Source organism: Crocuta crocuta, unplaced genomic scaffold, assembly GCF_008692635.1.
Source record: "Crocuta crocuta isolate KB4526 unplaced genomic scaffold, BGI_CrCroc_1.0 scaffold39, whole genome shotgun sequence".
NCBI classification, from domain to species: Eukaryota; Metazoa; Chordata; class Mammalia; order Carnivora; family Hyaenidae; genus Crocuta; species Crocuta crocuta.
In genome coordinates, this window is record NW_027533334.1 from 3,010,648 (window position 1) to 3,026,339 (window position 15,692).

General features: G+C 35.9%; 1 protein-coding gene across 24 annotated transcripts in view; it reads right to left on the minus strand.

The window, feature by feature from the left end:
• The window catches only part of RIMS2 (regulating synaptic membrane exocytosis 2), a 598,980-nt gene that overhangs the window by 220,814 nt on the left and 362,474 nt on the right, over positions 1-15,692 (minus strand). For all 24 annotated transcript variants that reach the window (XM_077748257.1, XM_077748267.1, XM_077748247.1 and 21 more), the window contains 2 exons: positions 8,292-8,360; positions 1,054-1,210 (listed from right to left, as the gene is read on the minus strand). In XM_077748257.1, the coding sequence (XP_077604383.1) occupies positions 1,054-1,210; positions 8,292-8,360 (226 nt within the window). The remainder of the gene's footprint in view (positions 1-1,053; positions 1,211-8,291; positions 8,361-15,692) is intronic.

Below are 15,692 nucleotides of genomic sequence, written 5' to 3' on the forward strand. Positions count from 1 at the left end.
GTATGGATACGTAACTGAAAGATGGGTCTTCATTAAAATTGTGAACTCTCACATAAAAGAATACTCTACCCAGAGTTACATAGTAGCACATATTTCATTTTACTCTCAATATTTCGTTTATTGAAGAGCATATTTGCTTTTCCTTCAGTAACTTTTTTCCATAAGAATTTATTGGCTTTATTTTTTTAATAGTTTATTGTCAAGTTGGTTTCCATATAATACCCAGTGCTCATCCCCACAAGTGCCCTCCTCCATGCCTAACCCCCCCTCCCGTCTCCCCCATACACATCAGTCCTCAGTTTGTTCTCAACATTTAAGAGTCTCTCATGGTTTGCCTCCCTCCCTCTCCCCTCCCCCCCNCTCTCCCCCATACTCATTAGTCCTCAGTTTGTTCTCAACATTTAAGAGTCTCTCATGGTTTGCCTCCCTCCCTCTCCCCTCCCCCCCCATTTCCTCCCTTCTTCTTCCCCACGGTCCTCTGTTAGGTTCCTCCTAATCCTCTTATACATGCAAACATATGGTAGCTGTCCTTCTCTGCCAGACTTATTTCACTCAGCATAACACCCTCAAGATCCATCCATGTTGCTACACATGGCCAGGTTTTATTCTTTTTCATTGCCATGTAGTATTCCATTGTATAGATAAACCACATCTTCTTGATCCATTCGTCTGTGGATGGACACTTAGGCTCTTTCCATGTTTTAGCTATTGTGGAGAGTGCTGCTATGAACATTGGGGTACATGTGTCCCTATGCATCAGCACTCCTGTATCCCTTGGGTAAATTCCTAGCAGTGCGATTGCTGGGTCATAGGGGAGGTCTATTGTTAATTTTTTGAGGAACCTCCACACTGTTTTCCAGAGGGGCTGTACCAGTTTACATTCCCACCAACAGTGTAGGAGGGTGCCCGTTTCTCCACATCCTCGCCAGCATCTAGAGTTCTCTGATTAGCTCATTTTAGCCACTCTGACCAGCTTTAGAGATTATTAATGATTCTTTGCAATAAATAGGCTTTTCATACCATCCTACAAATCAAATGTATACAGTGTCTTACCTTTGTGGAGGAGGGACACTAGGTGACCATGATCTAGTCCTTCCTATAACATCTACTCGGTGAGGAGATCCTGTTGGCGAACAATGGTTTGATGACATTACTTGTTCTGGCACTGATAACGTTGAGCTCTGAAGATCTCGACCATTGTGTCGATAATCTAAAGATGCAAAAATTAAAAGTACAGTTATCTACCCACTAAGCCCTTTTGTATTTTGTGCTTTATTTATTTTTTTAAATGTTTTATTTATTCTGAGAGAGAGACAGCATGAGAAGGGGATGGTCAGAGAGAGAGGGAGACACAGAATCTGAAACAGGCTCTGAGCAAGCTGTCAGCACAGAGTCTGATGTGGGGCCCGAATCCACAAACCGCGAGATCATGACCTGAGCCGAAATCGGACGCTTAACCGACTGAGCCACTCAGGCGCTCCTTGTATTTTGTGCTTTAATGAAAAAATTTGATGTTGGTGAAGGTGAAAATCTTTGAATATATTAAATGTAAAGCATAATGAATAAACATGGTACTATAATAAANACTAAAACTTTTCTATATAGCTACCTATCTTTTTGTTAAAGTCTCTTTACTTATTTTTGAGAGACAAAGAGAGATGGGGGTGGATGGTGCAAAGAGACAGGGAAAGAGAGAATCCCAAGCACTAACAGTGCAGAGCCTGAAATGGGGCTCAATTCCACAAACCATGAAATCATGACCTGAACTGAAATCAAGAGCTGGGTGCTAAACCAACTCCAGTTGATTATCTTTAATAAAAGATGCAGTTTATTCTAAAAACATTTTCACCTCTTCAGTGAAATGAAAGAGCTTCATTTACTGCTCAACAATTATAAATATTCAAAATTATTAACTTCACAAAGTTCTTAAAAGTCTATGATTATTTAAGAGATAAACAGTATTAGAAAGCATTCTGAATAGTTTCTGAAGTACCTGTGTAAACTGCCTTTCTTATAGTGTTTAACAGGGTTGAGATACCATAGATGACTGAAAATAAAAATATGACAATTCGGAGGAGGGAAACAGCCCAGTGATTTGACACAGTTAGAAAAAAGTGTAATAGAAGTGATATAACTCAAATGAATCTTGGAAAGCAACTGATATTTGACAGATGGGAAGAAAAGTAGAAGGAATTCAAAGTTGGTAGAAAGACAGCAGTACAATGTGGTGCAAAAATAAGGATATAGTTTGGTAAGTCTGACCCAAGTTGTATATATCTAGAACATCAGGAGGCTTGTCATGGGCGGGGGGGGGAGCCTGAATATTTCTGAGCAGGAAGTGAGATTATCACCACCACCATTATCTTTATCATGTTCATCATGGCTGCTTTTGGCTTTTTACTATGTGCCAGGAACTCTGCTAGGTACTTTACCAAGTGTTCTCCTACAACACTTGTTTCAGAAATAACTCAGAAAAAGTATTGGTTCATATGTGATTTTTCCCCAGTATGTTAACATGCTGCAGTATCATCTGAAGTTGGTTCCTGAGAAATGGAGCCAAAGATGTCCATTTGGGTGGACATAAATGACTGAAGGAGCAGCATCAGGGAAAAGGAATTAGAATAGCAGAATAGGGCAGGGGAAGAAACAAAGCACAAGAACTGACCTCACTCAGATCCCACTGAAGGCTTTGGAACGTGCATTGTACCAGGGTTGGTCTGACTTTGAGGCAAGGATCCTAGACTTTTGTACTCCTAGGTTAGCCAGTCACTGACTGAAGACTGCCAGTGGGGCTTAGGTGAGACTGCTTTCTGTTTGTCTAAGGCCAATTCTCCGAAAAGGGGGGCAGCTGTGAGTTCTTAGCAGCCAACATTCACAGTAGCGGAGGACAGGTGAAGGAGCTGAAGCAAAGGGGATATGGGTGGGGCACCAATAGCCTCCACTACATCTACCAGATAATAGCAGCTGAAAGCAAAGTAAATTAACAAAGCTGGATGCAGAAAGCCAGAGAAGCACAGGGCCACATATGATGTGCATTCATCCTATGTTCTTCCTTTTGGCCGGCTCTGGTCACAAACTCCATCTTAGAAGTATTTATTGCACGTGTTCTTCCTGGTGTTTGCGAGTATTTCCCTTGACACCATAACTTTGCAGACGTATCTTCTTTTCCATCTACACATACTCCTTCCACCCAGATACCTTCATTTAATTTTAAAATCCTACGTTTAATATTTTTATTGCTTAAAACTTAATGGGACTTGTAAAAAAGTGTGCTTGTATTTTTAGTTTTAGTGTTTTGGTTACAAAGCTACATGGGTTTTGAATGGTCTGGTCTAAACCCAGTTTCCCCAGATGCCCTTTTGCTTTTAGTCCATGATTTTGCAGAGCACAAGGCTTTTCCAGGAATGTACACGTGATGTGATAGAACCAACTTTGCAAAGAAGATAACATTATCCCCATTTTATAACTGAGGCACCTAAAGTTTACATTAAGAATTTACTAGGAAATTTACATTAAGTGTCAAATACTAGGGCTCAGATTTAAAGCAAACTCTATTGGACTTTGATGCTCTCACTGGGCTCTAATACTATATTCATCTTTCATGATCTAAGTAATCATTTAGGAAGATGAAGCTGGCGGCAGTATACAATTTAAACTAAAGGTGAGAGAGATTGCAGCAAGATTAACTGATCTTAAAAAATGTAGAACAGACTGTCCAACAGAGCTCTCTGGAATGGTAAAAATGTTCTCTATCAACGCTGTCCCGTCGAGTAGCCACTAGACACTCATGGCTACTGAGCACTTGAAATCTGGCTAGGGTGAATGAGGAGGAACTGAATTTTTAAGGTATTTATTTTAAATCAATTTAAATTTAAAAAGCCACGTAGAGTTAGTGGTACAACTTTAGAGTAAGACAACTGATGGTGGCAACAGACTACACAGATGAAAAGTCAGTACATTCATCCATTCAACAAGTGTTTATGATTGTACGTGCCTGCCAGATGCTATTCTGTGCGCCACAGTGAGCAAAACTAAAAGCCTTGGCTTTGTGGAGCTGACATTTCAGTCGGAGTGCTGAAAACAATAAAAATCCCAATAATAATTGTGGGACATGTTTGAAGGTGATTGAGTGCCAGGAGGAAAACAGAACAGAGTAAGGGGAGATCAAAATGCCAGAACAGGGAAGCATTTTGCAATTTTATGTAGGGTTGTCAGGTGTAGATGCGACTCACTGAGAAGTTGACATTTCAGGAAGTTGGATGCTTTGCCAAGTGGACAGAGAGAGCGGAGGGTTCCAAGACAAGTGCAAAGACCCCAAGATAAGAGTCAGTCTGGCATGGTCACAACAGCAGGGAGAAGAGAGTGCTTGGAGTGGAGCAGGGGATGGAGATCAGAGACACCTGGAGGAAGGATGAAAATCATGGGGAGGGGATTGTGTCACTTTGTAAAGATTTTTGGCATTTGATCTGAGTGATTTTAATTTTTTAATGCTTATTTATTTTTGAGACAGAGAGGGAGAAAGAGAGAGAGAGAGAGAGACAAAAAAAATGTGAGCGGGGAGGGGCAGACAGAAAAGGGGACAGAGGATCCAAAGCAGGCTCCATGCTGACAGCAGGGAGTCCCATATGGGGCTCCAACTCATGATCCATGAGATCATGACCTGAGTTGAAGTTGGCCGCTTAACCAACTGAGCCACACTGGCGCCCCTTGATTTGAGTGATTTTAACTCATTAAAAATTTTGAGCAGAAACTGAATATGACCTATGTTTAAACAGGATCGCTTCCGTTGTCATGTTGAGAATAGACTGAAATAAGATAAGGCAGTAAGTCAGGCAAGAGATGTCAACCAGAATGACAGCAATGAAGACATGGTCAGTAGTCAGATTCTAGACATATTTTGAAGGTAGAGGCATTGGGATCATTCTATATAAGATTTGATGTTGGACATAAGAAGAAGCGAAGGACAAGAACAAACCTAAAATTTTAATTCAAGTAAATAAAAGAATGGAGTTACCACTGGTTTGATGGGAACGATCAGGGAGTTCAGTTTTAGACATGTTAAGTTGAAGATATCTACTACATTTCCAAGCAGAGATGTCAATGGGCAGGGGAAAATAAAAATTTAGAATACAAATAAGTGGTTTTGACTGGACGTGCTAGAATTTTAGCATAAAGATGCTATTTAAAGGTACGGGACTTTATTATTTTTTAATTTTTTTTAAGTTTATTTATTTATTTTTGAGAGAGCATGAGCATGAGCAGGGGAGGGGAAGACAGAGAGGGAGAAAGAGAGAATCGCAAGCAGGTTCCACACAGTCAGCATGGAGCCTGATGCAGGGCTCGCGAACCATGAGATTGGGACCTGAGCCGAAATCAAGAGTCAGGTGTTTAACCAACTAAGCCACGTAGGTGCCCCAAAGGCATGGGACTTTAAATAGATGTGATCACTAGAGTAGTGAACGTAGACAAGTGAAACAAGTCGAACAATGGAGACTGAGGACATTCTAATATGAACCAACAACAATTTGTGATCAGATGCAAGATCAAAAAAAGGGAAGAAATAAATGGATCCTAACCTTTGATTAGCCCATTAGGAAATTAAGAGTATACTACAAAGGGTCAGAGAAGTTTAGAAGGTTTACCAGTTTGGAGAGGGGGAGATAGCAATACTTTCAGGCATATAGGCAAACAGTTACACATGTGGAAAAGAATCTTGGGAAAGGCGATAGGGCTGTCAAAATGACTTGAGAGTCATTTATAAAAAGGGCATCATTGAAATCCAAGGTAAGGGAATATTTAGATACAAAACAGATGACCACAGAGTTTAAGGGAGACTATCGAGAAAAGGAAGAAGAGTGGGTACAAGAAGAAAATTTAAATAATGCAGTCACATGAAAACTATAAAGAAATATAGAGTTTTAAGAAAATATTCATGATTCATAATGACTAAACAGCTACTCAGAAGTGATTAAAAAATGAGTAATGGGGTTAGGTAATTAGCTTAGGCTATCAGAATATTATATGTGATATTTAAGAGCCAATTATCAAAGCATCACTCTACCTTCCCATTGGAAAATAAATGATTTGCATTTCTTTGTATATTGTTTCTGGGCAGAGTAGAAAATAATACTAATGGCTAACAGTCTAAGTGGCTAAAACTCATATTGTGTATGTGTTTGTGTGTGTGTATTACATTTACTTGCATTGTGGAGTGAGTCAACTGGTTCAAAGAATAGTGGGTTTATAACTATTCTCATTCTTCTACTCAGTAATACCACCAGGGTACAAAATCCATGCCAGTAATTGCTTCCCTGAGAAACTTAAATTTCAATACCAAAGTTTCTATTTACTTTGAAGAATAATATTAGCAATGCAAATGTAAAAATTACCTCTTAGAATAAACAAAGTAAGTAAGCACATGGGAAATATTACCTCTGACATAGTTAATTTTCAAGACATCTGCCTTGGAAACTTAGAAAAATTAAATAAAGGAGCTGAAACTGTTCATTATTGAGGAAAGGTGGATAGTTCAGGTTAAAAAAGGGTTTTGAATTGTTGTAACTAATACTTTGAATTTGACAATGTATGGAATGTGCAGTTGGAAACAAATCTCTGCATATAGGGAACAAAGCATTAACAGATTACTGGTGTCTTGACTTCTACTAGTTGTTTAAAATATTAGTTAACATGGGGTAGTAAGGGAGTTTCTGTGTATGTATATATGCAATTCACACTCAAAATGCCTTAAATAAAATTTCACAGAAATGTAGGATGATTTGCTTGATTTGACAGTCAAATTACTAGATAAACTATTGATTGAAGCATGTACTCTATTGAAATAATTGTTAATTGATAGAGCTTTAAAAGAAAGGACATTGGGGTGCCTGGGTGGCTCAGTCCATCAAGAGTCTGATTTTTGATTCCTGATTGCAGCTCAGGTCATGATCTCAAGGTCATGCAATCAAGCCCTGCATCGGGCTCTGCACTGGGCACTCTCTCTCCCTCTGGGGCGCCTGAATGGCTCAGTCCGTTGAGTGTCCCATTCTTGATTTCGGCTCAGGTCATAATCTCATGGTTCATGAGTTCGAGTGCAACTTCGGGATAACAACCAGCCTAGGATCTGCCTAGGACTGTCTCTTCACTCTGACCCTCTCCTCCCCTGCTCGCTCGCACGCCCTCTCTCTCTCTCTCTCTCTCAAAATAAGCAAATAAACATTAAAAACAAAGGATTCACCTTCCCTCTGCCCCTCCCCGGCTCACACTCTTTCTCTCTCCCCACGAAAAAGAGAAAAAACAAAAAGAACATTAAAAACAAGAAAACAAGAAAAAATATATTTAAAAATTTTTTAGTGTTTATTTATTTTTGAGAGAGAGAGAGCACGCGCGCACTTCAGTGGGGGAGGGGCAGAGAGAGAGATAGACGCAGAATCTGAAGCAGGCTCCAGGCTCCCAGCTAACAGCACAGAGCCCGATGTGGGGCTCAAACCCACAAACAACAAGATCCCAACCTAAGCGAAATCAGACATTTAACTGACTGAGCCATCCAGGTGCCCCAAGAAAAAAATATTTTTAACAGAATCAACATGTGTAAGTCATAGTTAGCATGATACTTATGTAAATGTAATTAGCACACCATTTACTAAAGTTATGGGCCTATGAAAAGATAGTATTTCAGAAACCACAATATCCTAATCCTGGTTTTCATGTTTATAAAAAGAATATGGATATGCTTCAACTTTCTAATAGTGACAGATTTCAAGGATTTGAAGTCATCTTCCCATTTAAGTCATCAGATAAATCTCTAACCACAAATCAGGCAATATTTTAAACTTCAATAACATAAATGTTCATTCCAAAATGAAGCAGTGCCTGATATGTAATCAACACAATAAAAAATTTTTCAAAAAGCACATTCAAAAATTTGACATATTTGGGTATGTTGGTGGCATCAAAAAGATTTTATTTTTTTCACACGATTATGCAGTATAAATTTCAATTACACAGTAACTTTCCAAATTTATGGTGAAATCCTTATTTTTTTAGTAGTTTAAAAACAGAAAACTTAGAAATACTTTTCTTACATCTTTTAATAAGAATATTCAATCTAACAATTGGTAAGAGTTCCAGCAACTGGAATTATTCAGGAGGTTAAACTGCCATAAGGTTGTTGGGGGAAGGGGAAAAGGAAGCAAGTTATTTCTTTCTTATTTTATTCATTATTTAATCTATTTTTTGGTAAATAATGAATAACACTTCCTCTTATTACTATAAAGGAATTCTGCAGTTCTTACCTGATACTATACCAATTCCATCATCACAGTCATAGTCAGATACTTCACTATCACTTATTCTTTTTGATCCTATGAAGCAAACAATAGCAATAATTAAATTGCTGTTTATTAAGGAAAAAAAATACTCTTCATCAACCTGAAAAACAAATTAAAGGATTTTGAATGAAACACTTGAGAATGAAAAGTAGAGAAAGCCATTGTATGCTCACACTTTTACACATACTTTGTGATGTAAAGATATTATTCTTAATATAAATTATTCTTTAAAAATTTCCTAAATGCCTTCCTAAATTCCTAAAACTTGAAATAATATTAAATACTAAGTAATATATGTAAGTGGTTTTATGATGATTGGTAAAATCTACTAAACAAAAGTTAAGTTAAAAGTAGCTAAGTCAGGTCAGTTTTGGATGCTTTTAGACAAAGACACTTACGTCTCTATAGGTTTCAAAGTAAGATACTATGTTATCTCAAAAGCATTCATGTGCCTTTTTCTAATATGCATCACTAATACATTAAATATACCCAATTCTTCATTTTTCCACTCATGGAGAAGAAGCATAATTTAAGAGATCTTAAACACCTTTCTTTTCGTATCAGTTTAGCTGCTCCTCCATTGCTTTGAAAAGAAAATGAGAAATAAATCATCCACAAACTTAATACATTTAAATTGCAAACTGTCATATTTTCTAATAGCCTAAAACAGAGTAGTAATAATGATCATAATTCAAGACCTCTGTGTGTGAGTTTCTATTACAAAAGAAATCTCTTAGAAAATTTTAAAGTGTAAATCATGCTATGGCAAAAGTACCACTACACTGATGGCTAGAACAGATTGCCGTCACATGTAATATTGAAATATATTGCATATATAAGTAAACATGTTATAACTTGTTTTTAAATATAGCTTGTCTCCTACACGTGTCTCAAAATAGGCACATTTTGCACAACAGAATTTCTTATTAGTTTTTTTCCTTACAGTCTGAAAATGCTTAATGATAAATGAAAACAGTGTTGGTATTTCAAGAAATGACTTCTTTTGTCTGTCTACTAATACTACACATTATTCATTAGACCAAGTTCAGTTATCAGAAAATAAATACTTTCCTGTAAGGTTTATAAAACACTGAGAGCTCATGTTGTGTAAGGTGTCTAAAGTAGCAATAATTAAACGTCCTAGGAATGCACTCCAATATTTGCAACTTTCTCTTAGAAATACTTTATGCATTTTTTTCTTTTTTTGTTTGTTTTAACCCCTGCCCTCCTGAGAGAGGGAAGGGTCTGTTGAAAAGACTCTTGTTTCCTCCTTTTAATGAATACTTAAAAGACATCTGTCTGTTTTGATCATGTGGTCCCACTGAATGGGCTCACTATTTTCCTTCCGAAGCTTATATCATAAAACTTAAAATTCAATCAAATCACAGGCTCTTAAAGCCCCAGATGATATGGAAACTACAATTACCAGGCAATATCCCAAAAGACTAGGCACAAAAAGGTTTACAGAATTAGTATATACTGTACATTCTAAATGGATGTATGAGAAAAAAGGATACCACGGATGAAGCTGTTGAGGAAAGACAGAATAAGAATTGCTACTCATCGTGTAATAAGATCTCACCTTGTAAATGTAAATGATCAAGGACAGGGTAATAATTAGTTTAATGTGCCAGGTACAATAGGGCATAAAGATAACAGGCTTTTGGTTATTGGTCAAGAATCAGATCTGCCTCTGGAGTAAGATAAGAATGACACCAGCAAACAATGAAGTTCATTTTATCAGTCTTCATGAGTTGTCTTGTGTGGGTTTGTTCATCGAGTTGGGGGCTAGGGGATATATATGATTTGTAAATGTTATTTCCTTCCAAATCTTGTTACTTTCCTGAAGGAAGTCGATCAATTTTTGCTAGTAATTCTACAGAGGTTAAATATATGCAATTATGTTGTCTCTACTTGGATCTTGTCATTTAACATTCTGAAGAATTCAAGTACTTAAGTTTAACGTTACTCAATATATCAATCTTCTCCTTTAAAGTAGTGTTTTCAATGTCTTGTTTAAGAAATCATTCTTGAGCTTATGAACAGGGATATTTTCTTTTATTTTCTGAAATTTAAAAATTTTGTTTTAGCACTTACATCCTTGTCTATCTGAACTGAGCTTATTTACGGTATGAGATATGGATTCAACTTCGCTTTTTCCATATAACACATATTTCCATTTTCATAGACACAGAACAACCTATTTATTCAAGGTTTAGTAGGTTATATTTTTCATAGGAATTAGTCCACTTTGTCCAAGTTTTCAGTGTTTGCTACAATGTTCATAATTTTATCATACTATTTATTATTTCCATTTGATGGAAATTGTTTCCATTTGATGCCTGAACCTTCTTTTTATTCTGTCAATAAATTTCATTAAAGGTTTATTTTGCCATTCATTTCAAAGGACTAATGGACTCCACTAGAAATTTGTTTCTCATTTTATTGATTTCTGCTTTTATAGTTATGATGTTTTTTTCTCTACTTTGAATTCATGTCACTTCTTTTGCTAAACTCTTAAATTGGATGAATATGTCAATTTTTTCAGCCTTTTAACCTTTACTAACATAAACATCCCTCCTCTGAGTATATCTTTGCATTACTAAAATATTTATATACAGTGTATTATTTAAAGTTCAGGTCTAGGTATTTTCTTCTTGGGTCTATTAGATATTTACTATACATCATTAACACATGATAATTGCAGAGATAATAAATCTTGAAAGAAAATGTTCATTAAAGGGTCTATTTTTTTAAATTTGTCAAATATACAACTGCAGTTTATTTTTTTAATTGACATAGTAACACTGGCACTGAATAAAATAGCCTATATGTGTCAAGTTTTTGAAGTTTGTCAGAAAATGAATTATTAAATAGTATATTTTTCTTACAAATGTTTGATGGATATAGCAGAAGAATACAAATTCACTAATTATTAGACCAAGAGAACTGTGTGGTTTGATTCTTGTTTCTTTCCTAAATTTTTGCTTGCCTGGCCTACCAGTGATTCAGAGAAAATTATAATAGAATCTTCTTCAATGGTGGTGAATTTGTAAATTTTTCTTTCCAGTTTACTTCATGTATGTTGACGTTATTTCATTTATACAAGTTTTAAAATATTTCAGTAGATGTAGAAGAATCATTTGAAAAAGTGTGCCCCCGCTCCCCATTCATGATAAACATATGAGCTAACTAGTCCAAAGGAAATTTCCTTAAGTTGATAAAGGGCATCTACAAAAAACCTGTAGATGACATCACACTCATGACATATGGAGTGCAATCCTCCTATGACAAAGAATAAGCTAACGATGTCCACTCTAACCCTTTCTAGACTGCATTACAGTACATAACATCAAGGAAAAGAAATGCAAGGCATACAGATTAAAAAGTAGTAATATGATCAGGTAAATTCAAACTCCTAAGGAAGCTATAAAAAACTTATCAAGACTAACAATTCAGCAAGATTGTAGAATATATATGTACATAGTCAACATATATAAATGAACTATATTTCTTAGAGAATGGCAATGAACAACTGGAATATAAATTTCAAAGCCACTATCACTTACAAGAATACCCAAACACATGAAAACTTTACGAATACATTTAACAAAAAATGTGCAAAACATGTACATCCCCAATCACAAAACACAGCTGTATTCGCTTCCTAGGGCTGCTGTTACAAAGTACAGAACACTGGCTGGCTTATCACAACAGAAATTTATTGTCTCACAGTTCTGGAGGCTAGAAGTCCCAAACGGGGGTGTCAGCAGTGCCAGGGAGGAATCCTTCCTTGTCTCTTCTAGCTTCTGGTGTTTGCTAGCAATCCTTGACTTTCTTTCACTTGTAGATATGGAATTCCAGTCACATCGCTGTCTTCTCCCTGAAGGTCTTCATATCGTCTTCCCTCTGTTCATGTCTATCTGTGTCCATATTTCCCTTTTTTATAAGGAAGTCAGTCATATTGGATTAAGTCTATTGTAGTGGCCTCAAACATGAAAACTTGACTACTTCTGTAAAGATCCTATTTACAAATAAGGTCACATCTTCAGGTACCGGAGATTAAGACATATACTTTCAGTGGGACACAATTTAACTTACAACAACCGCTAACAATTTAGGAAAATTTAAAGAACTGGAGAGACTTTTCTGCAAAGTTGGAAGCCAGAGTTATTAAAATAACATTGCCAGGGTGCTGAGAGAAAATGAAAGTAATTCTAGAATTCATGCACAGCTAAATTTTCATTCAGGAATAAAGATATAGTCATAAAAACTATATTTCCAGGTCTTCCCTGAAAGAATTTCTAAAATATGTGTACTTCAAAAGCAGAGAAGTTCATCCCAGAAAAAAAAGTATAAAATGAAAAGAAAAAGGGGGGGAAGCAAAGAAAGTGGTAACAATTCAGGTCAATCCTAATAAATTCTAAATGAACAAAATGACAATATTATAACAAATTACTAATTGGAAGGCAGAGCTAAAATTCTGGTAATAATATATTAAATAGTGGGGGTGAGGGTACAAGTCAGATTTTAAAATATTTATGTAGTTTGGAAAAAAAGGTGGAGGTGTTAATTAATGTTACTTTGTTAAGTATACATGTTGCAATGTCAATAGTAACTACTAAGAGAATAGAGATTAAAAATAAAGAGCAGAGGGCACACAATAATCATACTATGTCACTATTTCTATCAGCAAAAAAAGAGGAAAGCCCCATACATATCTGTTTATGTAAACGTGGCCTATCTGCAAACATGCAGAAGCCAGTCACAGTAATTCATTCAAGTAAGGAAAATGAGATGTTTGAGAAACGGGGGGCAAGATTTTTTGTTTTTTACTTTTAAATTTATACCATATGATCGTACCAGTTAAAAATTTATAGCAACATTTTGCAAATGTTTCATTGTAGATGAAGAGAAGGTATATTCTCTTTTGGTTGGGAGAATGTTCTGTTTATTCAAGTTCATCAATTCTATAGTTCACATTTATGAGAGATTGTTATGATGATTGTGGTTTTTCAGTTTCTCTTTCCAATTCTTCCTGGCTTTTAAAATAGGTATGATAGAACCCAGCCCGGGATTTTAGACGCTCCTCTGGTTCCGGCTCCTGCTAGATCTCTTCCTTCACATTCCCCCAGTTCTGCACCAAGCACATCTGAAGATCCAACACAAAGGATCTACAGAACTTCTTCTGCAGGCCACCCACAAAATCATGCTATGAGGGGACGTTTGCATGCACTTTTTCTTCCCAGCCTGTCCTATGACCTATGGTGACTTCAAGACCACCAGTGAATGAAGGGGCAACCACCCTCCAAACCTTTCACTAGCTTTCTTCTGTTGCCTCTGGCACATGACTTTTTTCAGAGTCTTCAACCATTCTCTTATAAACCTTCTTACAAGGAACTACCAGCTTCTTCTACAATTTTGTAGTTTAAATTTGATAATAAATATTTTATTCCACGTCTCTAATAGTACTTCAGCTTCCTGACTGAACCTTAACTGTCCTTAATCCATCTAGACTCGATATACATGTTGCAGGATAGGGATCTAATTTCATCTATGTTTGTTTTTTGGGATAGTATTTTTTTCCAGCTCAATTTATTAAATTGCTTACTTTTCCTCTTTTGGCCTGACATATTACCTTGGAACCTCATAAAAAATGGTCTTAGGGCACCTGGGTGGCCTAGTTGGTTCAGCATCTGACCTGATTTCAGCTTAGATTATGATCTCCCTGTTAATAAAATTTGAGCCCCACACTGGCCTCTCTACTGACAGTGCAAACCTGTTTGGGATTCTCTCTCCCTCTCTCTCTGCACCCACTCCAAAATAAATTAATAATAATAAAAAAAAGAAGTCTCACATAAGAGTCTGCTTCGGGGCTCTTAATATTATTCCACTGATTGATTTATTATCACACCATTTGCACACTGTGTCAAATACAGTAAATGTTGATATCTGACAAACGAAGTTACTCCTCCCTGCTCTCATAAAAATCCTTTTAGGTATTTTTTGGCCTTTCAGTCCTCTATATACTTAGAATCTACCCATTCATTTCCATGAAGATATCAGATAGGATTGGAACCGAATTAATTTTATATATGTATATAAGTTATATATATATGTCAAATAGGGAAATTAACAATAATGTTGTCTTCCTATCAATGATTCTGGCATATTCCCCTTATTTAGATGTTCTTTAATGTGTCTTACTAAAACTTAAAACATTTTTCCCTATAGTAGTTATATATAACTTTGGTAAGATTTATTCCTAGGTATTTCATTTTGTTACTGTTATAAAGCATATCTCTTTATTACTGGATACTCATATCCAGATACCTTGGTAAACCATAAATTTGTCTGCTGATTCTTTCCAGAGTTTGAGGAAAACAATTATATCATCTACAAATGATGACAGTTTCATTTCTTCTTTTGAATCCTTAATCTTTTCAGATTCATCTTTTCTTATCGCATTAGGATCTCCACTATAATCACACTCTTGTTCAGGTTTGATTTAAGGACTAATTCTATCATTGGCCATTAAGATTATATTTCCCATTATAGACATTTTATCAGAATGAGGAAGTTTCTTTCTAATTCATAATTTGCAAACAGGTATCATTATGAATTTGTGTTGAATTCTATAAAATTTTTAATTCATTAATAAGCAATGAACATATTTCTTCTCCTTTATTGTTTTTCATTCTGAAAGAGAGGGAGCGTGAGCAGGGGAAGAGGCACAGAGAGGAGACAAATAATCCCAAGAAGACTCCACAGTATCAGTGCAGAGCCTGATGTGGGGCTTGACCTCATGAGACATGAGATCATGACCTGAGCCAAAATCAAGAGTTGGATGCTTAACTGATTGAGTCACCCAGGCACCCCTATTTTCCTTCCTTTAATTTGCAAATGTTTAACATCACACTTGTAGAATTTAATAGAACCATTAGATGTGATATGCTGTTTTGTGTAGCTATTTTTGTCATTTATATTTAAGACTGAAATGGGCCTAGAAGTTTCCTTTTTTTGGAATGGATTTGTTGATTTTTGGTATAAAAAGTTATGTCTTCCATATAAATGAGCTTGGAAATACTCCTACTTTTATATATATTATGCAAGAGTTTTATGAAGTTGAAATATGTTAAGATTAAGTATGAAGTGCTTGAAAAGAATGTCTGGAGTCTAGGGTTTTCTTTGTACTAAAAGTCTTATTTTAACTTCCAACATATTAATAATTGTAGCTAAAGGAATTCAGTTAGCTAATTTTATTTTGTTAGCTTTCTGTTTAATTCATTAGTTTGCATTTCTTAAAATTGTATATAATGGAATCATACTAGAATTTTTTTATGTCTCCTTTCACTTAGTATAATT